The 27,106-nt window shown below is 35.9% G+C and overlaps 1 protein-coding gene across 9 annotated transcripts in view; it reads left to right on the forward strand.

Moving 5' to 3' along the window:
- The first annotated feature begins 508 nt into the window (after nucleotides 1-508).
- Nucleotides 509-27,106, forward strand: part of Epha5 (EPH receptor A5) — a 356,777-nt gene continuing 330,179 nt past the window's right edge. For all 9 annotated transcript variants that reach the window (XM_052198455.1, XM_052198457.1, XM_052198456.1 and 6 more), the window contains exon 1: nucleotides 509-695. In XM_052198455.1, the coding sequence (XP_052054415.1) occupies nucleotides 509-695 (187 nt within the window). The remainder of the gene's footprint in view (nucleotides 696-27,106) is intronic.

Here is a 27,106-nt window from a genome sequence, read left to right on the forward strand (position 1 = left end):
TTTTACCCCTCCCTCTCTCTCTCTCTCTTTTTTTTTTCATGGAAAACATCATCTTGATTTAAGATGACTCGTCTTCTTTAATCTCGTCCGTATCGGCACTGAAGACTGAAAGGGAACGTTCATCACCACTCCAACCCTGGTGGCACTTAAAAAAATCACAATTCTAAAAAAGAAAGGGGAAAAACAAACAGAAAAAGGAAAGTCTTAAAAGGCAAAGGAGCGGGACTCGGGACCCTCTGCAGACCCTTGACTGAGCCCACCCAGGACTGTGCTAGCCATCAGAACTTCTAATTCATCTTATCCAACTGAAAGGGAGGGCGACACGAGCCAGAAGCAAACTTCAGCGGTCTCTGCGGATCTGTGATTCCCGCATTTAGAGGGGTCGAGAGCCAGAAGGCACAGGACCCCACCAGGAGGAGGAGTTCTGCGTCTCTCTCGCCCCTTCCAGCAAGCCTGAACCTTAGACTGAGCCACGCGGGACATAAGAGGCAGAAGAGGGTAGTAGAAAATGCGGGGCTCCGGGCCCCGCGGTGCGGGACGCCGACGGACCCAGGGCAGAGGTGGCGGCGGCAACACCACCCGCGTCCCTGCCTCTCTGGCAGGCTGCTATTCAGCACCTCTAAAGGGTCCCCTCTGGACATGCCTTCTCTTGTGTGCGGCGCTCCGGACCCTTTTGGCCAGCCCCAGCAACGAAGGTAGGGTAATGGAGGTGGGGACCAATGCGCCCTGGGGTGGATGGGCGAGGTGGAGCTTGTGTCAGCCGGTCGCGCTCCAAGCGCCGCTGCCCAGACTAAAACCCCCGCTCTTCATCTCCAGTTAATGTTTGTCCGCTTTTGCTGGCGTTTCCGGATCTCTCTGGTGTCTTTGGTTGCATTGTTTGACATAGCTGCAGAGTGCTCGCCAGGCAAGAACCTGCCTGTGGACTGAGGCTAGTTGGGGGCTGGGAAGTTGGAAGGCTGACGGAGAGAGGTCTGAGACCTGAGATTGGAGGTTGGGTGCGGTTGGGTTCTGAGAACCTGGAGAAGTGACACATCCGGATTACTAAGAGAGATGACAACAAGGCTTTCGGGTGTGTGTGTCGGGAGGGGGGTTAGAAACCATTATTTGGTGCTGATGTTGGAAGCCGATTTCAGGGTGGCTGGGTGATTTTATGTTGGAGAAAGTACCTGACCCGAGAGCTGTGATTTAGAGCATCACTGGCTGCTTTACAAGCTGGTTAACAAGAGCTTTAATTTTTGAGGAAGGGGGGTTGTGAAGGGCAGAAACAGATGGATGCTCTTCCGTGGGGGGGAGGGGGGCTCACTAACACTCTAAAGCTAAGGTAGAGGAAGGCGGGAAGGTGGAATGGTATTGGGAGACACAGGAAGTTGTTCAGGGATCCCACCAAAGCTTATCTAGTGAGAGAAGATCTGTCCTAGCCAGAGGCACCAGGTCTTGAAGTACTCAACCAGTTCTTTGCTCCGGACTGTTTTGCGTTCCTCCGGGAGAGTAAATCTGGAGGCAGGAGCACCACCTGTGTTTGTCTTTCCTTTGAGCTGATGTCAGCCTCTGAGAAACCAGTCTTGCTCCATACTATGGCCTCGCCCCGGGTCCTCACAGACCCCGGAGGTCTGCTCCTCTTCCATACACCATGGCTTGCTCTTGTCTCAGGTTAAGGCTCAAACCTTCCCACGAGTGAGGGTGGAGCATGTGGAAAGGTGCTCAGCATCTCAGTCCAGATTCTCCGGTTACCAGGAGTGGTGGGCTTCACTGTGGAATCATCAAAATCCTCTCCTCTTGTCTGGAAGCCGGGGGTTTTAGCTTTGGGCTTTGGATGAGACTCCCGAGGTGTAGGACCTTGCACTTGGGGACAGGAGATGATGGACCTGAAAGATGAAGTAGCAGCAACAGCAGAGCGGCATATGCCCTCGTGACTAGCATAGAGTCTGCCATAGAAGATGCTAAGCTGGTAACCCCCGAGTGCTGCCAGTTCCCAAGGAACCCTGTGAAAGCAGGGCAGATGGAGACTCACACCCCACCCCTCTGACTCTCTCACTATGTTTATTATTAAACATCTGTTCAGAGGAATATGTGTATCTGTCGATATCTGTTGGTAATAAGCCATGCTTCATGCTTAAGCCAAACAAGTTGCATTTTTTTTCCTCTAAAGTTTTTAAGTGGTGATTTTATTTTTGTTGTTTGTTTGTTTGTTTGTTTTACACTTGTACTGTTTATTTAGGTCCTATGTTAAGACTATTAGATTAGAAGTCCAAAAGCTCTAAGAGGGCTAATGCAGGAGAGGGGGCTTTTGGGGAAGGGAAGAGAGAGAGAGAGAGGGAGGAGGAGGGGGGGGAAGGAGGAGGAAGGAGGGGCTTTTGTCAGTTTTATTCCAACCAAAGGGCTATCCTGACTGAACTGCAAAACGATTTAAGGGTAATAGCTCCCACCCTTTTCTCTACATAGTCATTTGAAACAGCTTTCTATAACCCCCTTACCATGTATACAATGGCGAAGGGAAATGGACTCAAGGAAGTCTTTATAAAAGAACTGAAGAAATAAATTATCAGGGAGTGTGGCACCCAATGTGAATGAGGGACTAGACCAGGGAGATCAAAAACAAGCAGGAGGAACAGGAAGGAAGTAGGGAAATAGCGCAATCCAATGGTGCTTTAAACACAACTTGCATTTTGTGGAACAGGGCCCTGCATGCTTTAGCTCTAACACCCACAGGTTGCGCAGTCTTCCCCTGCTAGTAAACCACACAGCTGACTTGGTTACACTACGCGCAGATGAGGTTTGGTGGATCTAACAAAAGCAGGCTTGTGCTCTGAAAACATCCAGAATCAAGTGTGCCTGCTGCTCAGGGAACATTTTGTGATGTGTAGTTAAAGATTTAGTATTAGTGCTATTTGAGGTTGTCTGTCCAATCCATTCCTTCACTACCCAACAGGGCATAATCCATAATCCCGTCCCAGATCCTTCTGTTTTTCCTTTCTGCTTTACATTTTCTGTGCCACTGCTTTTAAAGATGGAGCAGTGACACACACAAAAGACTCCTAGCAATACTCTTTTATTTATTTAATTAATAAATAAGATGAGACATATACCCACTCGTTTCTTGTTTTTAATGAAAGAACTTTGGAAGGTCACATACTGAAATATTCCATTGACATCCTAAACTTACTAATGAATTGATTCATGAAATTTATAAAATTCATAAAAGTTGCTGTCTGCAACTTACATAAATGCCTATCGATTCTTCAGTCACATATGTGTGTATGTATCACACACACATAGAATGTACATGATATGATTATGTGATAAAGTGTCAGACAAGAAGAAATAAATGTGATTTATTATTTACACTGGTTATTCCAGGTTATTTCTGAAATCCATCTTTCCTGGATAACTGCATTCTAAACAAATTATACAATCAATATGTGTTCATTTGTAATGTATAGCTATAAACCTCACTTGGAAGAAACAGTCTGCATCAAGGTAGGCAAACGTTTACTTAAACATAAAAGTACAAGAATTTTAGCAGAAGACTTTATTTTCTGATTGATCCAGGAGGGCAATATTCGTAAGTGCATCAACAAGTGAACAATTTTAAGAAATTTAATAAGTAAAGTAGCTGTGGCAACAATTCTGAATTTTTGGAGGTGGCCCCGAACTTATTCAGTAACTGCCACTTTTTGCTGTCTGGAGATATATTTGTAAACAAGCATTATTTGACAAGTGCTTTTCTCAGCAGGGATTCTTGGCCAATTACTGCTGAACAGCTCTGCATTGAAAATGATTCACCCGCAGTGAATCAAGCTTAATTCATTGAAGCTACAGTCAGTAATGCCCCAGCAAAGTGCTGACAGTTGTCAGCAGTTTGAATTTGAAAAGTCCAGTTTCTTGTCTCTGAATGTTTTCTTTACATTGGAACAAGAGGGATAGAAGGTTCTTGGAAAAAGCAGCCTAGAAGGGGGGAAGCCGGCTTAAATGACTTAAAGACAATCATAAAATTGTAAATATTTTCACTGGAAAGGACTGAAACTAAAGTTTGTTTAAGGATTTTTTTTTCCCCTTGGCTTATAATAGGACCAGGCCCATAAAACATATCTAAGGACACAATAGACTTGTAAAACTAAATGGCTTCATTTTGTAGCCCTGTCTTCCTGCTGTAATTCATTTCCTTTTAGATTAACCGGCAGGACCCCACAGAAAAAGACAGTAAAACCTTTCCCTCACCAGGACACTACCCAACAAGAGAGTCATTACATCCTTTTGAATCATAGATTGTTGGAACCAGAAGGGACCATGGAGAGTTTTGGCTTTTTGCTTAATAAACCATGAAGTTTGGGGGTGGGAATCTTGACATTTTAAGCTCTCTCTTGGTATCAGGGTGACAGGTAAGATGATTTCATTTCCTTATGTAAAACAAGAATAAAAATGAAAAATAACAATTCCACTGCTTACAATAGAGTGACTTTTTTTTTTTTAAGTTTCAACCTCAATACTTTTTCTTTAGCATTGACTCTTTTGAAAGCTTACATTCCTCTTCATTTGTTCGTCTGGTAGGTTGGTTGTTTTTTTCTAATTGGGTATAAACCAGGTCACTGCAATGGCTATGTATGAACTCTTATCACTGAACCCAAGCGGTCACATTTTGATCCTTAGAAATGCGCCATTTGGCATATTTATATGTTCACCATACTTCATAAATTGTGAGCACTCGGACTATATGGCAACAGTACAGAAAATGTCCACTGTGAGTGGCTTAGCTCTTTGTAGACAAACATTCCCAAAGCGTTTGGTTCAATATTGTTACTGATACAGAAATGACAGGGTTTTGGTATTTGCAGCTGTTGTGCTGATTGTTTGACTTTGTCATTTGATTATCATTTGTTTGGTGTACTTCTTAAGATATTTGCTGGAATAGTTAATTAATTTCCCTTTCATTTGAGAAAACCATACAACATTTTCCTGTAAATATATAGTATAAAAGTATATCATTGTATTAACTGACTGGTTATTTTTTTTTCTTTTGTGGGTGAAAAAAATTCTTAAAAAGTAATTATTTAAAAAGCCACTCTTTTTATTTAAATTGGCAAATTTACTTTGTTAGTGAATAGGATGACCTTTAGTTAGCTGAGGTATTCAGTCATCTGGATATTATTTTTATAGTTTGGAGTCTTCTACTACTTTTACAAGAATCTTCATAAAGTATCAGAATTAATTAAAGGATGAATATCAAAATTTACTTATCAGTCACTAAAACCCCATTATTTCTATATGTACCATAAAGAGTAAGTGTGAGTATAAATAACCCTGAGAGCTAAACATCAATGTTGAAACCTTAGGAACTCAGAGTGTTTACGTTGTTAGATATCTACAGGGTACACTTCAATAGGCACAGAAGGGTTCAAACTGCTGTGCCTGACTGGGTAAATACATTCTCAGTTGTCCATAAAAATTAATGCAATCACTTATATGGTTACCACAGTGTTTTATATCACTGCAAACAAGTATTTTAAAAGACCATTAATATTAAAATATTATATAATCTATTTCTTAAAAGTGCAACACGCATGTTTATCTATAGTCCATATAAAGTTAGGTTTCCAAAGACTTCTAAAGATTGAGGTGATTCACATTTTTTTTACATACAGTTTAATAATGTTTACACTTAAAGTAACCAACTAAATGTTCTTATTCAATGGGAACATTACCCATGTGAAAAATAAGTAAATGATTTCCTGATACAGTCCATAACAAGTTTTAAAGCATCCTATAGTTTTCCTACTAGAAGAAACTATTTTAAACTTGCTATTATTTTAGTGCTTCTGCAAATTGGAAATTCACCAGTACAATCTTGTTCAAATAATTGGTCTCAATGAAAAATTTGTATACAGAATACAAACTATTTTTTTAAAATTGTTTTAAATTTCTGAAGACTTCAAATCATAAGTGAATATGAACATATCCCTTTGTTTTTCATGTTTGTATTTTTAATATTTACTTATTAAGACTATTAAAGCAAGAAAATTTATTGTTTCTTGTTTGTCAGATGGTTGGGAATTCAGAACCAAAGTAGTAGATTTTAAATGTTGGGACAGGACAAAATGTACGGCAGTGTAAGATTTCTAAGTGTATATTGGGCCACCTCATATTTGAAAGTCATCCATTTATTTGTAGAGTGAATATTTTAGATGATGATATCACTGATGCTATACATGGTGCTCTGAAATAGATTAACTTAATCAGGTTATGAATGGTGTAGATATTTTTAAAAATTTAAAAACAAAAGTACTCTTTTTATTCCTCTCAAGATTTAAGTTTCAGGCATGAGTATTTTATGAGGTTTATTTTCTTAATGGCAGAAGTTTCATATATACAAGAGATTTATTCAACCCCATTTTCTTATCACATTAAATAAATATGTGAGTATAACTAAAGTTAATATTAAATGAAAATATGAAATTGAACATTTTAATATAGTTATTTTTATTGACAGCATGACAAATAGTTTTAAAATATCTATTCAGTTTATTTCTCTGTCATCTAAGATACTACTGCCTGGTATTAAGTGCTACTGCTAGTGCAAAGGAACATAAAGAAATTAAAATAAAATAGTTTTAATGTATGTAACAAGTTGAACTGGACCTAGTTTAATATGTCTACTAATTGATATAGTATGGCTTTTATTTTTCTCAAAGCTCAACTTTTTTTTCATCTTTAACTCCTAATAAGAATCACAGATTTCACAGTCATAAAACTTTAATGTAGTAAGAACCATATCATAAGTTTTTAAAAATTTTTATGACCTTGGATGGTTACATTAGTAATTGATATTATATTAGTTTGCACTTTTGAAATGTTTTTTATCTTTAGTGATTTTTCAGAAACCATAAAGAATTGTGTCTGACACACTGACTGAAAACCTTCTAAAAACCTGTGCCCTCGTGTGTGTGAATTTTGCCTGTAGAGTACCAATTAGTTGTGTTCCATTTAAATAAAACCTGGCAGGCTCTGAGTATAATTAAACTTCGCTGTAGCTCTGCCTTTCCTGTAGGGGGCACAGCCTTTAGTCTCTTATCACCTTATGAGCTACTTTATTAATATCATTTGAATTATTCCTTATACAATGGGGGAACATTCCATCCTTTGTTGAATGGGGTCGTATCTAGGTCACACCTCTTTCCTTCTGTAGCTCTCAGTGACTATTCGTGGTTTTAATCTTTATGCATTCATTTAAGCCTGAATAATAACTTTGCTAGGATGTGCTTGAAAGTGTCAAAGCATTCATGGAAACGTTGGAGCAAGGCTGAAAGAAAGAGTGAAGAACGATTTAAATATGGTATAATAAAAACTCAATAATAAAGGCCTTGGAGTCTTCTAAAAATCTCCTTTAAAAAGAATATGCCATTTATACTTACACACATATTTTAATTTTTATATTTGATTTCCCTATGGCTCTGAAGATACAACAGTGAAATGAGAAAAAAGGAACTCTTTGGTTCCTATTATTTCATATATGTAGAATTTATAGTTCTTTTATTTCTTTGTGAGATCAATTGTTTAGTTAAATCATGCCAAACACTTGTAAGCATTAGACACACCACAGATCAAGAAAATGGGGTTTAAGTGTTTGCGATCCTTCTAAGACTATTTCACTGGCTGGATTATGGCCCAGACCATCTTCCCTATCACTTAAGTTTGTCTTCAGTTCTAGGCAAACTGGGCCATAGCTCTCAGCAAACGATTCTGAAAAACCATAAAATCCTCAAAGAGCCAAAACCTGAAGGTTGAAATATTTTGCATATGCTTTGTGCGAGATGTTCCTACTTGGAAACATGTTTTAGGCTAAGTATTGCATGACTTGAAGAAAATACAGTCTGTTCTACTCAAAGACGGGAGCTGTCTTTTTCCTTCATGATAATTTCATACCCTTATTTTCATCTGTCAAACATCTTCATCTTTTTTCCTCTCTCAGGAAAACAGCACAAGGGGGTCAGAATCCATGCCTCAGTTAACCCTCCGCCCCCCAAATATGTCACAATTTCCAATAGGATATTAAGAAGATGAGACATTTCTCTTAATTAAAAGGAAGAATTCTCTACCTAAATAATAGATTGCACCAAACTCCATTATCAGCTGTTTACTTAATTCATGAACCATAAGTAGAAGAGTTTAAGGGATCTCTGTCAGCTTTGGCTATCTTCAAAGGTAACTCACTTACTTTGCCTTGGCAGGACAGTCTCAGGATGTGCTAATATCTTCTCTGTGGAAAGACTAACTCAGCAGGTAAATCCAGCTGGCACCAGTTCAACCCCTGCAGTTCCCAGCAGGAGCTTGCCATATGAGCCAAGTTTAGCTTTCATCCAGAGCCCTTCCCTTCTGTAATGGCTACAGAGGTGCGAATGACATCCCAGTGGACGCTCTTTTCACAGAAGGGCTTCAGTGAAGGCAGTATAGAAATGTGTAACTCTGCTCCTATGAGCCAAGCAACCCGTCTGCAGTAGGGAAAACTGAAGACTGGCTCTGCTTGATGGATTTTAATGATCTCTAGTTTCAAACCACCATATCTTTGAGTTTCTTTCTTTTTTTTTCAATCATTCCATTCTTTATCCCACTTCCGGGTTACCCCTCCAAAAGTCCCCATCCCACATCCGCCCTCTACCCCCTCCCCTTTGCCTCTATGAGCTTGCGGGCCCCGCCCACCCGGGCCCCGCCCACCCACCTTCTCCCTCCCCACTGCTCCATCATTGAGAGGAGATGAGGAGGATACAACAGAAACAAAATAACTAAATAACTTCTGTTATTAGATGTGGTTCATTGATGTATATTTCTTGAAGCCTGCAAAACTGAGTATGCAGAGACAAAGGTGCTATGAAATGACAAGGAGATCAGAAAAAAAAAATCTAGCTTTGTATTTCGAAACCAATTAGTTTTTATTGATAGCAATCTCCATCACTTTACTACACTTTTTAGTAATTCGTTGTCGTTTTCTTGTCTATAATAGAGTTGTTATAATGGATTTTAATATTTCGTATAACTGTAGTGGGGAAGCGAATGAAGCAAGTTTTTAACTGACAGAATTCTACACAAAAGAAGATCACGAGAGGGAACAGGAAGCCCAGGAGTGGAGTTAAGTAAATGTTTTCAGTCGGCCATGCATTTGTGTGCCAGACTGAGTCAGGATAAAAATTAATATTGTCCGGGAAAACTTCCATAAAAAATAAGTAACACAAAAACTTTCTTCTTCTTCCCTCTCCACCTCCCTCCTCCTTTCTGTCTTCCAACCTTCCCCGACTTTCCTCTTCTTCTTTATCTCCTTCCAGTATTTAACAGAAATGTTGATCTTGGCAACCTTTTGATAGTGCCTCATTTGCATAGATGTAGTCATTGTCACTGAGTCCTGGGCTCTAATTTTATCAGTTTCCTAACTATGGTACATCTTGCATGATAGATAAGAATGAAGAGCCTTAGAGACCATGACATGGCAGCTCTGCTATGTGCTATGAGATCACATGAATCAGCCCCTTCAGGGTCTACACAGTAAGCATGGATATGTCAGAGGTTATTTTTAGAGTTGCTGTGAAACAACAAAATAAGACTGTACCTATATTGCTGCATAGAATTGCTAGAGTCCCATGGCTAAATAACACATATCAACTGTTCTTTTTTATACAACATGGTATATAGGGTATTAGTGACATTATGTCTCAGTCCCAGGTCATCATCTTCCTTGAGTTGGGAGATGAAAAAAGTCTTGTGATGGGAAGGCGATTTAACAAAAGGAACTGACAAAATGTTCCTTGCAGCTGTACAAACTACAAATGAAACACATTTGTCCCAATTCTCTGCTGGGTTTTGTTATCTAATGACAGATTTGGCGATTTGACTAAGAAATAAAGGAAAAGATAAGCACAAGCATCAGGGGTCTGTGTTGTGTCTTTGACTTTCCACAGAGAACTGACTCTTCTTATCAGCTACACGAAACATCAAGAGATATGTGCAAGTATTTTGAACATTTGCCATCACATTATAGTTTTAGGATAGATAATTCTTATAGATGCCCTGATATGTTACAGATTTTACATTTAAAGTATACATGTGTAAACCATGAAAATATACATAGTAACTTTGAATACAGTGAGAAGATCATAAAATTAACTGGCTCTCAATTTTGAAAATCCATAGCAGGGAAAATGCTTAAAGTTTCTTGATACAGATATGCGACACTCCTGATTCCAGTATTAAATACTTTTTTCCATTTTCATTTTCCAGGACAGTGCTCTTTATAGTCACGTGCATATGAAATATATTTCTTGAAAATATGAGTAGTTTTACATATATTTTCAGAAACGTTTTAATATAATTACCAGAAGGCTGTTCTTAGGAACATAGGAGACAATAACAAAACCTAAGAAAATTTAGAGCATATTATGTAGTTGTAACATTATATTACTTGTAAACCTAAAATTGCATACTCATGAGTGCCTATGCCTTATGCACAAATTATAGCTACCGTTCAATTTGATTTATCATGTGTCATTACTGTGATTTACATATGTGTTTGCTTTCCTAGAAATGAGCCAAATGAATCCTCATTATCGCCATTTTATTTGTAAGGAAAGTGAGTTAGTGTACAGTTAAATAACTTGTCTCAATATACTTGTGTCAAAGTGGAAATGCCTTCACTGAAGCTCAGACACCCTGTCTTCAGCACTAGTCTTATCAAGTCTTTGTGCAAGGGGAAATTTTACCATCAAGTAGCCATAGCCACTTCTGCCTTTGCCAGCCCAGCAGAGTATTCTATTAGAGACAAGGATACAAGTGGTCAAAGTGCTTAGCATGATAATATATGGAATTCTGTAGGCTTTCCTTCCCACATTTACTAATTACTGATAATCACGTTATCAGAATATACTTAATCAATGCTTGTATATTTTAGACTTGCTCAAGGTTTTCTTCATAATCCAGTCTCCACTAGCATCCACTGAGCTCTCCTTTTGTATCTTTCTTTCCACCTGAAATCATATGTTCTTTGTCCTATCATCTTTTCTCTGTTTGAGAATATAAAAAAATTAAACTGCCATCCCAGGCCAATAATATATTTTATATCTATATTTCAATTATCTCATTAAGAATCTCTTTTCCAAACAGTGCTATCTACTGTAGAACACTTCTCTTGTTCTACTAGAAAAACAAAGCACCTTCCAAAGTTTTAGTCAGCTTGTCACACATGTCTTTTTTCAGGAGTACCTCATGATAAGAAATTTTCCTGACCATTCAGTGGAAAAATGTAGGCAATTTTTGTCTTTTCTACAAACCAACTATCATGCTTTTTGCCCCTTTTATGTGTAGACTTAGATATAATATAATTATGAAAGTTGTTTATATTAGGAAAGTATATCTTTGTCTATGAATCTCACTAAAATACCCTTATGAAAGTATATTTTGCCTATATATTTCATTAAAATACCCTTAGTGGTAGGCTACATTAGAGGAATTCCTTATTGTTATAGAAGAATCTGAATTAAAAAATATTATTTAATTTTAAATGGTAGATAATATCAAATGCTAACAGTTTTTGTCCAAAATGAGTTCCAAATTATAAATGTGCTATGAAGGGCACAGGCTCAAGATTTTGGCTCAGACTTTTGAAGCTGTGAACCTTAGGCAAAAAAGACAACTTCTTTGCATCTGCTTTTTTGTCTGTAAATAGGAATGTTAATACTGTTTAGGATTGTGCTGATTAAGTTCATATCTTTAAAGTGGTTTGCAAAATTGTATGGCTTACAATATGGCACTGTTAAGTATTACATGCTCAAAATCTTTGGGTTGACATTCTACATTTAACAGGGTATTAATTAGTGAGTATTGTCTTATTTGTTGACAATAAAGGTGCCAGAAACAAGGTAAATGACTGAAGTTCAATAGTTCAAAGAGTCCTTATTTACTCCCTTGATAAAACTTTTCAATGGACCTCCAGCAGACTTAGGTCACAAATCAAACCTTAATTATGAGTGCACTGTAATCTGATTTGCTTCAGGATCATAACTCCTGTCAATTTCTCATCACTAAAGTATGGAAGGAGAGGGGTTTTATCATCCTCAGTGACCTGGATTCTTCGAAACACAATTCTTGGTCACACCCAGAACACTGCTAGATTTTTATCCTCAGTGTCTATAGATAGACATCCCTAAGCTTGAGTTTCCCTTTCCATGATGTGGCATGTCGCTTGAAATTATATTTTCACTTATTTATACCTTTCTGACCTTTATTAAGAATGGAAACACTTTGAAAAGAAAAGCTAATAAGGGAAGCATTTCTCTGAAGTTGGGTTTCAGTACAGAGACCTTATGATTTCCCAACCAAAACAGTTTAGTTCCAACAAACTGACAGTTGAATGCCTTGCATTTTGCATTTCTTTGATGCATCACTGTGGGGAAAACATTATCTGTCTGGAAGCACATTGAGAGCCAGATCCAAAACGTAATTCTCCATCTGGAACACCAGGGAAGTAAGTTGCACTCTATAAATCCGGGTTTGATGAATGCATACTATGAAGTAAATTCTTTAAGTGACTTAAAGCTACTATTTTTAACAGCAATTTCTTTCACCATCCTATTCTATCTTTGAGGAAGCCAATATAACTCTTTCCTTAAAGTTGTAATTAAGAGAACTTAGAATTGGTTTTATAAGCCTCTAGTAAATTGAAAAGTTACTCAATGAAATATTGTGTAGTTCACCAAGAAAAGTAAGCTGATACCAACATATAGGCTATCAGAACTGTTTACTTTATATTTATAAACTGTTTAACAAAGATGAAATATCTACTGATTATTCTATATATTAGGAATGTTTTTATATATATTATGATTAATATTTTGTCATGGATTCAAGTGCTGTTTTATTTTTGTCACTCCCCTATGGCAACCTTTTAGCATTCATATCATTTGACTCACTTTGTACTTTTTTTTTTCTACTCAAAAGTATGACAAACTTTCACAAAAACAATTAATACAAATCGTCTGTCTCTAATTTCAGGAAACAGAAAGAATCACTTTTTCTTTATTTTGTTTCCTGGGGATATTCATGCTTTCATACTTCATAAAGCACTTCAGATTACAGCATCATGGTAATTCTTAATATTATATGAAAACTGTCAGGAAAATGTATAACAACTATCATGGGTATAAAATAACATCGAAGCAGTAGCTTACGTGTGAAAAGTTTTAGTAGCTTATGGTAGCTTCCAGAGAAAGCAGCATTTTATTTCCTGTAAAATAATAGCAACTGTATAAAATGTCAGTGTAACTGCCCACAGTTACATCAAACGGGTTACCTGGAAGGGAAGCAGGAGATGTATGGGAAGGCGGCCAAAAAGAGATGTAGACCAATACAACACTGCTGTTCAAGGTCTCATAGTTTAATGAAGAACTCCAAATATATAGGCAGGGGAAAAGGCTGGAAGCTTCTCAGCAGAACCAGTTCAGTTGCTCTGCAGGTGGCGAATGTTTCTCAGGAAACTGCAGGTCCTTGAAGAACAATGGGCTTCACCTTGGTCTGAGTGCTCCACCATAGGTGGAGGGAATCATGGCTGACACAGGCTGGGAGAGGAACTTCACATTGGTAGATGAAAAAGTTCCTGACAGATGGCATGGCACCTCAATAAGGCTCTCTACATATTAGATAATTTTTATTTTACTAACTTGTACAGTTATTTAAAGTGAATCATTTTATAGGTAGGAAAGGTGAAAATATGCTGTAAAGCCTTATGGCATGATCTTCCTTAACTCTCAGGCTATCCCAAGTCTATCGATGTTTGCAATATAAAGAAAAGATGATTTCGGCATAGTTCAATAATTTGTAGTAGGTCAGAGAGCACTTCATTTGGCAAAGCGTCAGTGTCCAAATTGCTAAAGCTCTTGTCTCTACCAACTCAGCCACATACTGCCTTCCTCGAACTATTACCATTATTATGATTTTTGTTTTATTTATGCTAATATTTTTCAAGGAAGGAATCATAGTTTAGAAAAACCATATCCTTCAGAAAACGTCAGTACCTACAAGACTAATATGAATATTTATGTAAAGAAGCATGGAAAATTCAAAGTGAGAAAATATGACTACTGAAGCACTTCCAACAAAATTTTAAGTTTAGATCTTCACTTACATGGCATTCATTTCGTTATAGAAAATATATCAGTTCATCAGGAAGCTAACTTATTTCTGATCCTGGGGTTCCAAAGATGATCATCAAAATGGTAATTTTGTTGAGTATGCTAAAGGACGACATGCATAGTCATCTTTAGTATCAAAATAAGTGAGCCATTTTTCTAGGTTACAATTCTCTCTCTTCTACATTCTACTTTTCTTCCTCATCTTCTTCCTCCTCCTACTTCTTCCCTTTTGCCTTTTCTCTCCCTCTTTTTGTCTTCCCCTTCCTGAATCTTTTCCTCTTACTACCCTTCCTCTCCTTCTTATTTTATTCTATTTTTTGCAGAAACTTTCATTGAAAATAATTCACTATAATCATAGGCATCTAGTTACTTATTGAGTTTACATTCAATGTGTGTGTGTGTGTCTATGTCAGTGTCTGTGTGTGTTTTCATGTTCCTTTCCTTTGCCTGAATAAGCATCTAAAATTTCTTCTTTGAAGTCCATGGTTTTTATTTGCAGGTTAGGAAAAGGACTGTTATATAAAAGACAGTGTGATATCATACCGATTTGTAGATTTCTAAATATGTGAATAAATTAAACTGCAATGTATAGTATAGACTACTTTGAACCAATGTTTTCTCACTCAGAGTTGCTTATCAGAGCCAAAATAAGAACACTGTTAAGTGTATTATTCTTGAATGCCAAAAATCACCAGGTCAAATTCATTAAAGCATTTCTACTGAAAAAAATGCATAACCCAATAATTGATAATTTCAGAATATTTGTACCAATTATTTTATATTTTAATAGAACTTTGCTTTTAAAAGATGTTCACAAAATAAGATATTAGATTAGAATTTTGCCAAACTAGTGATATTCATAGCAAGATCAATTATTTTAGAGACCCCCTGCAGTTTGATAATACTATCCCAATTCAGTAGAGCAGGAAGATTCATCTGGTTGAACTAAGTGACAGCACCCTTCTTATGCTGTCCATTGTTAGTTTAGCATAGACATCTCATAATATATGCATAGGGATATACTTTCTGGAATAGTCTTCACTAGTTTAGGGCTCATATTCATAATGGTGCTTTTAGAATATTTACATTTTTAAAAGCTTACTATGGATTCCAATGTGGAATGTCTGTATTAATTTTGGTTGATTAAAGCAATCACTAGGGATTAACTAGGAAATTTTAACTCATCAGCTCAGAGGTATTGGTCATGATTGATTGACCCTATAATTTTGGTGCCATGCTGAAGTGGCACATTATCCTATCTTACAGCAGTGACTAGGATCCTACAGTATTGGTTACATTTGTTGTTGTTGTTGTTATATCCTAAAGCATAACTGTATAAGCAAGGATATAATTATTTTGAATCACATAAAAGTATATTTGTCACATAAGAGTATATTGCCAAAAATCAGAAGTGAATGCTGGTACTCTGTTCACTTTCTCCTTTATATGCAGTCCAGGGCCTCAGCTCATGGGATGATGTCACTGACATTCAAGGTGGGTCCACCCACCCCCAGTTATACCTTTCTTGAAATACAGTCATGAAAAATGGTGGTGAGTTTCCATGGTAACTCTAAATCCACTTATGTTCACAGTGAAGCTCCATTACAGCTGTCTTAGTTAGGATTTTAAAGCCTTGAAGAGACACAGTGATTATGGCAATTCTTATAAAGGAAACCACACTGGATATGGGTTGAGCATCTGAGATCTCAAAAACCATAGCCAATGATGGCTCACCTACTCCAGCAAGAACACACCTCTTCATAATGACACCTCTTATGAGCCTCTGGAGGCCAGTTTTTCTCAAACCACTATGTTCCACTCCATGTTCCCCATATACTTTTGGCATCATGCCATAATGCAAAATACATTTATTCCAACTTCAAAATTCCCCATCGTCTCTAACAGTCTGAAAACTGTTTAAAAGTTCAAAGTTCAAAGTCTTCTCTGAAATTCATGCAATCTCTTAACTGCAATCCCCTGTAAAAATCAAACTAAAAAGGCATATATTCCAGCATATAATGCCATAGGTCATATATTACAATTCTGAAAGAGAACATAGTGAGGAAATACTAGACAAAACCAAGTCCACATCCATCTTCGCAAGCTCCATACACTGCATTTCCATGTATAATGTCAAAACACTATTCAGATTTCCAACTCTTTTTTATCTTCATTGACTGAAATGCACTCACTCCTTTCTCTTGGAGTGAGTTCTAATCTGTTTCTAATCTGTGTTAGCAGCTTCTCTTGGCAGGTATCACATGACACTGGCATCTCCAACATCTTGAGATCTCTAAGGCAATTCAAACTTCCCCTTCACAGCATCACACAATGACCACTCTAGACTTCCATATGCCTTCCCTCGTAGCTTCCTTAGCTCTGGAGTGAGATTCCATAACCCCTTTTCTTATATCCTTAACTCTAAACTCAGAACCACAGAGCTGAAGCTGACAAGTTCTGCTGTTTGATGTTGCTGCAGTTTGACCCTCAATGTTCAGTTACATCTTCACCTGCTTTCTGTTTTCAGTGGCTTCCTTCACTGCTTCAGATCGTCTCTCCTGAAACTTTATAGACCAGATTGGCCTCAAACTTAGAGATCAGGCTTCTTTCTTCGCTTCCAGAGTTCTGAGTTTAAAGATGTGCCCCACCATATCTGTTCTAGGCTTTTCCGTAATTCCCTTTCGTGAATTGGAAGCCTAGATGGGTAGGATCTTGTCCTTAGGTCACCTCTCCATTTAACATCAGTTAATCGGGTTATCTCCTTGAACACTGGACTTAGCTCCATTCCAATTCCTGGTTCCCATTTATCCTCAAAATGCACACTTTGCTTGTACAGTCTGCTCCATTTCATTATCACTCTCCATAAGCATGGCCAATAAAAATCACATGCCACAACCCTCACTAGGGTATTCTGAAATCTGTTCTGCAAAGGCAATTATTCCAAAACTCTTCAATTTAGCCTCAGGCAAGTCATTTTGACCAGGGCAGAAAGTACACACATTACTCACCAAAATTTCTTAATAGTCTTTAAGCCACATACGAACATTCTTCTCCTCTGAAACCTCTTTAACCAAGCCACCCTCCCCCATCCTCAACACCACTGTCTTCCATGTTCTTACTAGGATGGTCCATTCAACCCAACCTAAAGTAAGCAAAGTACACATTACACAAAACAAAAGTATAGTCAGTCCTATCACAGTAATACACCATTCCTTGTATAACTTCTGTGTTAGTTAGGGTTTAATGCTATGAATAGACACCATGACCATAGCAACTCTTATAAGGAAGAACAGTCAATTGGGGATATATTACAGTTCAGAGATTCAGTCCATTATTTTCAGTGCTGGAAGCATTGCATTATGTAGGCAGACATGGTACTAGAGAAGGAGCTGAGAGTTCTATTTTCAGATCATCAGGCAGCAGTAATTGACTTCTACACTGATAGTGGTTTAAGCAACTGAGACACCAAAGCCTACCCACAGTGACAAATTTCTTTCAACAAAGTCACATTTACTCCAGCATGTGCCACTCTCTAAGGGCCTATGGGCCATTTTTATTCAAACTACCACAACAACCTTTCTCCTTATGAACAAATTTATGATGGCCAGAATAACTCCCATTTATTTTCATCTCTTATTTCTACCACTTTCCAGTTTTAAAAGCCTATAAGCCTTAAATAAATGTATTTTACAAGACATTTTAAATCTAAATTACAGGAAGGGATAAACAGCAAGCAAAAAGAAGGGAGGAAGAGAGAGAGAGAATATTAGGAGAACATATGATCACTGCTCAGTAGAAATGCTTTCTTACTGATGTCATACAAAACAATATGAAAATACTTTAAAGATAGATAGAATATACTATATAAAATAATATTTACATAAGAGAATAATACAGAAGAAAATGAATATTCTAATTATCTAATTAAAGAGATGTAGACAATAAACATAACAATTGATTTCCAGATTGATACTCAAAATATAAAGATTAATATTTTTATTATCTTTTAAAAATAATATTAAATATACTTGAAGTAAATTTATAAGTTGCAAATGTTGTCAAGGATATTTGGGACTATAGATGGGTCCAGAACAATGCTTTCACATATGTGATATCCACGTATATGAGTTTTCTTTCACACTGACACACATATACACTTGAATAAAAATAAAATAAAAAAGAAATAATACTATGCCAAATAAACACTAAACATAAAAAACTATGCCTATGTTTTTGTGACAACTTCTCTATTAGTATAAATTCAGATCCAGTCATCATTTATACCACCTTGCAAGTTGGAGTGATAGTAATTATCCAGATTATTTTGAAATTAGATACATTTTAATGAAGAATAGGGGATAATTAGGTACTGACATAAGAAGTGATTCTAAGCAAAGAGCCATCTTGTGCATATCAGCCATTTTATTTTAATCATTTTTATATCTCTTGGGATTTTAAAATTAAAGTCTATACCAACAGATGCAAACTAAATTTTTTTCTCAGTGCAGGTGCGTCAAGGGTAACATATATCTAAATTGGATATTGAGTCAAGAACTTTTATTGTTAATTTTGTTGCTTTTTCTTCTATTTTATGCAGCTTAAAACTTGACTAGTTGTCCCCAAGTTTGTAGGAAACTGTTGTAATCTCTAGCATGGGGAATTACAGTGTGCTCCGCTTAAATGAATACATTTGAAATTTTCAGCTTGTTAAAAATATGTTTGTATCTTGTTTATGTAGGCTCATGTACATTTGTGTGGGTGCATGTATGTGCACATACATGAAGCATAGAGAACAACCTATGTACCATTCCTGAAAAGGTTGTATACCTCCTTTGAAACAATGCCTCTCATTGCTCTGAAGAATGCTGAACATGCTGCACTGGCTAGCTATGTCCCATAGCTTCATCTTTTCCTCCTTCCCCAGCACTGGGGTACAAGTCATTGTGACTGATAAGTTTGTTAAAGTCAAGTGGATTGACCTCAGGTCCTCATGCTTGCAAGGTGGGTGGCTTACTAACTCCTCCACCCACTTGCTAATTTTCATCTTGCATACACTATTGTAAGGATATTATTATAAATGCTGATCTCTGTAACGTAGTATTTATAACTCATTAATTTAATAAAACTTATTGACCCAGGAAACAATTTTTTAGACATTTGAACCTTTTTATTCAGTAAGTTAGAGACTGGATCAGATTCAATAGAGAAGTAAGAAGAAAAAGCCTTTGATTAGATAACTCAGAGTTAGATTACAGCTATGTGCTTATATTAGTTTTGGGACCTTGGGCCATTGGCCTGTTTGACTTTTCTCAGCTTCAATTTCCTTATCTGTAAAATGAGAAACATAACATACCAAAAGATCAGTGTTAAGATTAAGTGATAAAATGTGAGTACAGACACATATAATTTTATTAGTTTCCATCGCTGATGTTACAGACATGAGAATTGAGTCTTTGAAACTAAAAAAATCACATCCTCGAGGTTATATGGCAACCAAATCAAAACTCTAAGACTAATGAACATTATCTGTTTCATGAAGCATTCTCCAATTTAATTGTGAAGAAACATATTTATTTCAAGCTCTATGGACTTGCAAAATTTTGTTTTTGAAGGGAATACCTTCATATTACAGCTTGGCCACAGTCTGGTAGAACTAAGCATTTGCTTGGGAAGCATATTCTGTGATAATCTTCTTAACCTCTACGTCATTCAAAACTGACATTTCTCTCTAAGATGAAAACACAATAAGGGATTCCCCATGTTTAGCTACCATAGCTGACAAGGTAGTCACTGAGACCATATGGTGCTGCTCTTCCATGCAATGTGTTCTAGGAAGCTAGCAGATTGCTCCTTACTCATAATGTAGCTGTCAGTGGATTTCCGTGTTAGATTTGCTTAACCACTCTGTACACACTCACCAGTAGATGCAAAATGCGAATCATTCTCTTTCTTTCCATATAATTGGGTTGAAACTTTCACAGTTCATTATTAATTCATAATCTTTAGAATGCATTTCTGACTAAAACTCATTTCATCCTTGGTGTTGGTTTTTTGGTGTAAATATTGCTCAATACATTTGAAAATCAACAGAAATATTTCCTTTATTAATGATAAACATATTTTCTCAAAAACAATAAAAATGAAGAACAAGGGACTTGTGAGATAGCTTAGTTGGAAACAGCATATTATTCTTTCAAATGACCTGAATTTGGTTCCCAGCATTCACGTTGGGTATCTCAGAAGCACCTGTGATTTGAATTCTAGGGAATCTTATTCCTTTTTCTGCTTTCTGTGTGTATTAGTCAGAAATCACTAGAGAAAGAAAACTGATGGAATGAATATATATGATGAATACATGTATATAATATATATAATTTATATATATGATTTATTAATAATATGATAAATATAATTATAATTTATTAATCATATATCATTATATGATATATGATTTACAGGCTGTAAATGATCTTAACAATCACTTTCTCCTGACTAAAAACTCAGAGAACCAATTAGTTTTATGTCCATGAACCTGAATGTCTCAACTGGTCTTCAGTACATGCCAGCATCCCCCAAAAGTAAGATCTAATACTATGAAGGAATGAACTTGACAGCAAGAGTAAGGGCAACGGGCAAAGATCAGGGCCTTCCCTCTTCCATGTCCTTTATGTTGGCTACCACCAGAAAGTATGGCTCAGATTTAAGGTAGATATTCCCACCTCAAAAGATCCAAATTAAGGATCTGTTCCCCCCTTAAATATTTTAATAAAGAAAAATGCATCACAGGTCTATCCAGCTGCATGAGTTTTGTTGATTGTATATGTAGTCAAGTTGACAACAGAGAATAGGCATCACACCACGGCACCTGCACACATGTGGTGCACACACAGATGTACATAAAACAAATACCTGTAAATAGCAATACACAAAATCTACAAACTTAGTAACAATAAGAATCTTATGAAACAGAAACACTGGATAACTTTTCTGTCAGCAGTTACATGATTGATTATATTAATTACATATGCCACCATCAAAAGAAAAACAAGTTATATTAATTAGATAATGAGTTAAATTTTGAATGAGGTTTTTATAATCCTGACTATCATTGAGTTTTCTGTATAATGGTTGAAACATTATTTAAAAAAAAACAACTTCAAAGATGAATATGTGGGGGTCAGGTGAATCAGGAGTGAAAGCAGTAAAAATTCTGTATTTTGTAGGAATCAAAAAATAAGGCATGAAAACCAGAATTCTAGAAGCAAAAGAGGAACTTGCCTTCAAACTCTGGCAATTGGAAGTGCTAGCACTTGAAATACACTCTTTTGCCTGTACAAACCATTTTGTTATCTACCAAGGTTAGGTGATAAAATTGATTTTTTCCTAGTATAAAAGCAGGTCCTAAGAGAAAGGAATTTCAAGTTTAAGCAGATTAGCATTGCTATGATATAATTTGGAAGTTACTCTCTACCTCTGCTCTGTCAACCTTATCTGCAGGATTTGCTTTCCCATTGTTTGCCTCATGCTCTCTAGGTATCTGGTTCAAAAAACACATGGCCAATCCAAGACAGCTAGAAGTGGTATTTGGTCTTGTTGCTTTACCGCTTAAAAATAGTTTCAAAAATTCCCTTTCCTTGCAGAATCCCTTCACAGTTCATTGAACAGAACTGATTTAAAAGTAGGACCTCAGTAATGGAACTGAAATTAGTTCCTATTCCTATAGGATTTTGACAGACTAGCTACAGTGTCAAATGAAACAGAGCCTGCCATCAAAGAGAGTTATCAAGAACATGTGTGGAATGTGTAGTATTTGTTCAATCACTCAATGTGGTGGTAAAGGTAAAGAAAGAGAAGGCTAATTCTGGTTTCTGCATGTCTTAGTTCTATTTGCGTAATGAAAGGAAAATGAGAGGCAAATGGTTTGTGTAGTTGTTTTGTTCAGTTTTGGTAGAATATTGGGTATTCTAGTCTGGGGGTTAGATATATACTGGAATATAGTGCTGGAACTGGCAAAAGGGTTGAGCTTTCTATAATAAGCTTGATGATGAAATTGCAGATATAACATTCACTGGAAGAAAATTCAAGGTTTAATTTGAATATATTCATTTAGAATTCTTTGCAGACCAAGGGAGTACAATAGAAGAACAAGAAATAAATTAACACAGTTGCATAAATATAATTTTGTTAAATATATCAATAACATAGGAAGAAAACAACCTATTCAGTAGAAGATGCTGGGAAAAATGGGTATTCATCTACAGCAGAAATTAGGCCCAAATGTCCAATCCTGCAAAAAAAAAAAAAAAAAAGAAAGGTCTAAGTAGATCAACAACCTTACTATGAAATGTAAAATCCTGAAACTGCTGGATACAAGCACTGGGAGCATGGCTCAGGACTTAGACACACTCAAGCATTTTAAGTAGAAAACCGATGTCACGGGCTATAGCCCCAGGCATTGCTAAATGGGAGATTACATAAAATCAAAACTTTGTTCAAAACAAGAGGATTTATCCACAGAATGAATGTTTAGAATGAGAGAAAATAAAATAGCATTTTCCCAGACTTTGATTCACAAATAAAATGTGTAAATAACTGCAAACACTTAAAAACCAAATATTCTCTTCTTAATTAGTAAATGGGCCAATAAACTAAATAGATCATCTTCAGAAGAAGATGCCCAATAAACTATAGTTGTCCAATAAATGAATAAGTAGATAGATAAATAGATGACAGATTGATGATTGATAGATAAATAAATATTTCTAAAAGCATTAAACTTCCATAGTCGTCAAGTCAATGAACACTAAACTATTTTATAATTTAAACTTATCCTAGTTAGAATGACAGGTAGTGTCAGGAAGGATTATTTAATAGAAAAAATTGTTCTTATTAATAGAAGTGCAAGCAAATTCATCTGCACTGGAAATTGGTGTGATTGTTCCTCTCAAATAAACAGCAATAAATAATAACTAAAAAGGAGATCTCATACATGATACACCTCTATCACTCCTGCACATATACCGAAAGACTCTATGTGCTACCACAGATATATTTGCACATTCATGTTTGTTGGTGTTCTTTTTACACTAGTGGGGAATGGAATCACCCTAGTTGCTCACTAAAATAGATTGTGATTATGAAAATATGGTACACATAATTTATGATGCTGTATTATAATATAATACAAATGGATAATAGGAGAAATAGTCTACTAATTGAGGTAAGCTGGTGTCTGAAAGAAAAATACTTCATACAAATGGATAATATGAGAAAGTCTATTAATTGAGTTAAGCTGGTGTCTGAAAGAAAAATACTGCATCTTCTACTGTACTAGTAGATCCTAACTTCTACTTTTTATGTATGTGGAAATATGGCAATAGATTCTTAAATTAGAATGGGTCCAGAATAAGGGGGAAAGAAGCTTTAATGAAGGCAGGTGTGGCAGGTAATAGAGCATTTAATAAAAAAATGGGAAGTAGAATCCCAGGTAGGGCAAAGTTAAAGTTAGTTGTTAGAGACACAGTGATCAGAAAGAGAATCCTTTGTTCTGAAAATAGTATCATGTAAAACTAAATATATATTTACATGATGTAAAGAAATCTACTATTTTGTGTGCGATGAGCATATAAATGAATTTAGGAATATTTTTAATAATAGAACAAGAGTGCTAACTACTCAAATAGAGGCTTCTTGGGTGATGCTGACATTTGCAACTACTATTAGGTTAGAATGGACTTAATATTCGTTGGTAGTTGTCTTCAGGTAGTGGCAGTAGGACAGATGTGTCTAGGTTTAGGTGCAATTTCAGGAAAAATCATTAGTGCTCATTATCTATCATTAACAACCCATGTATTGTGTGATTCTCTTTTACTCCTTGTTTCCGTGATGCAGTTCTGAACAGAACATTAGTTTTCTTGTTGAACATATTGAAGAATTTCTAAGATGAGTATATAAAAGAGATTATATAAGTTTTCTTGCATAGCCTCCCCCATAGATCAGTAAATACCTTGTTTGCTTATATTATTTTTGTGTTGATGAGAAGCTTAGAATTAGGGAAGAAATGAACTCTCTTGCATTCATTATCCATGAGATTTTATACTGCTCTGAGTTTCTGTCTCTAAGTCAAACATATCAAAAATCTATGGAATATTCCTCAACCTGTAACCCAATTTACAAATTTAATATTCCAATGAGAAACAAATGTTTCTTCGTTCTTTACTCATCTTTGGTAGTTGCTCTTTGTCTCCTGAAGCAGTTGACAGACTACAAAGTCAAGCCTTGAAGCCAGAAATCCTGTATGTGCTGAATGAATCCATGGAGTGTGCTCTGGACAGCGGTTCCTATGTGGTTTGCTCCCACAAATTAGTTAAAAAGTTGACTTTTTTTTAAACCTTCATGTAGCAGTAGAGATCTGACTGGTGTTATATGAGTTTGCTAATGTGAGCTCCAGGAAAGGAAAGTAACAGTAACAGAGTACTGATATAACTTCTTACCCCGGATTCCCTTGTCTTCTACGAAAATATATATATATATATATATATATATATATATATATATATATATATATATATGCCATAGGAATGGTGACAATATCAAAGATCCTTCAGTGATCATTTGAAGATTCAATGAGTGAATATATATTTATTCCTGTGTGCTTTTCCCCTCAATATATAGTACATTTTTGTGGTCTTAATGACTCCTTTTAGCAAAATGTTGACGAAAGTGAAGTAGCACCAAAAGGTACCTAACAAGTTATAGGTGTTTGAAAGTTACAACCAAAAAGGTTGTATTTGTTTTTTATTTGGTATACATATTTATCTCGAGTTGCTACCATGTGTGCAGTTGAGGACTTAGTCTTTTAATACATACATAGTCTCTTCATTATTTTTGTTCTTGGATCTGTTAATTCCATCAAAATTAAATTCGTGATTCTCTGTTTTTATTAAAATAATTTATTTATGGACTTTCTAGTTATATAAAGTACTGAAATTATTATTGAATGAGTTATTTTGCCATTAAAATATATTTATGATATTTTAGATTTAGTTTCTGCTCAAATCTATTTTTGGCCAATGCATGATATTTGCTGATTAAAAATTTTCCAGATAGATTGCTCAGCATTTAAGAATAGATGCTAGTTTTGTAGAAGACCCAAGTTCAATTCTCTGCACCTATGTCAAACTCATAATAGTGTGTCATTGATGCCCTCTTCTAGACTCCATGGGCACTACACTAACATCTCTCTCTCTCTCTCTCTCTCTCTCTCTCTCTCTCTCTCTCACACACACACACACACACACACACACACACACACACACACGCACGCACGCACATTAACATAATAATCTTTAAAAAAGACTTTAAGATTTACTATATTAGTTAGTTAGTTTCCTTTTATACATTGACTAGGAAATCGCAATAGATTACCTACTCATTGATCTCTGTGGGCTTATTTCTCCTGAAGGAATCATTCCTTTATTACTGATTAGCTCACCAATCAGCCCATCTTTCTCATCATTATATGATTATTAGTTGATTGAGAAAATGACCTCGAAGGCCTTTTTTTCAGCCCCATTGTGTGGAACATTCCATTCAGTTCCATTTCATTTTAAAACATAAATAACAAAATAAAAACATTTTCCACAAAATATCAGATATTTAATTAATGCTTTCCAGCGTAAGTGTGGTATCAAACATTTCCTCTAATTATATTCATTAGTGGTTTCTCTCGGACAAGTTTTAATTAAGTTGTACAATGAAGATCAATACTCGTTGCGTATTCATTGTAATTTACCACATGCATATATACTGTTCAGAACAATTTAATTACTGTAATTGTAGCAAAGCAGACATGTAGAAATTGCACTCTATTACTGCCAATCCACTCTTTAATAAATTTGTTAAAGTCGTTGAGAAATTATCTTCTCTCAAATTCATATTTGGATGTACCCTGTCTACCTTTGAATTTTTTAATACTGATTTATAAAATGTTTCCATATATATATATATATATATATATATATATATATATATATATGGAAATAGAAACATTAATGACATTACTGAGTGTCTTTTTTTATATTCCATCATAAATATTGAGAAACAAATGAAGTTTAAATAAGAATATCCATAATTGTACCAATTTAGTGAAAAATAGACTAAGGAAATTACAGGGATAGATTATTCCATTTTATTTATGTAAATTAGCCTCCTATTGCTTTAACTTTATACTTTTACATAAGGATTTATTTTTGTTTTATAAGGGAAGCTTCCAAATATAGTAACTTCTGCTAAAGGATATTCTCCCAGTAGCACTCTATAAAAATAAATGTAATGAAGAAAAGCTATGGTAATATCAGTACATAAATGTCAGAGCATCTCTACCTTGGAACAAGTAAAACACTGATGAGATAATTGTTTCATGTATTTCTTTGCTGTGTATATGGGGATGGTTAGCCATATGCTTGACTTTTTGTCAACTTTAATAGCAAAAAGATAAAAAAGGGAAAAAGAAAGAAAAGAAGAGAAAAGAAAAGACTAGATACCTATGGCCATCATCAGAGATAGTGGATGAGAACTACTGTTGAATGCTGATTAAGAAACAGCCTCTGGATCAGTTCCTTGACAAGATGATTAATTTATAAGGCACACAGCTGTTGAATATTTGACCCTAGAAAGGCTTGTAGGCTTGTCTTGGTTGCTGTGGGTTTTTTTCATGGTCTAAATTATTGTTTATTAGCATGTGTATATATGTGTGTGCTCAACTATATACATGTGAGTATGGGCGTCTGCAAAGGCCAGAAGAACATGTCATAACTTGAGCTGGAGTTAAAGGTTTATACGATCTGCCTGAATTTGTAGATGGAAACAGAGTTCAGGAAATCCCAAGAACAGTACAAAATCCTAGTGAGCTACCTCTCCAACCCAAGGTATTGTTTCCTTTA

Source organism: Apodemus sylvaticus, chromosome 11 (assembly GCF_947179515.1).
Source record: "Apodemus sylvaticus chromosome 11, mApoSyl1.1, whole genome shotgun sequence".
In the NCBI taxonomy this organism is placed as follows: domain Eukaryota; kingdom Metazoa; phylum Chordata; class Mammalia; order Rodentia; family Muridae; genus Apodemus; species Apodemus sylvaticus.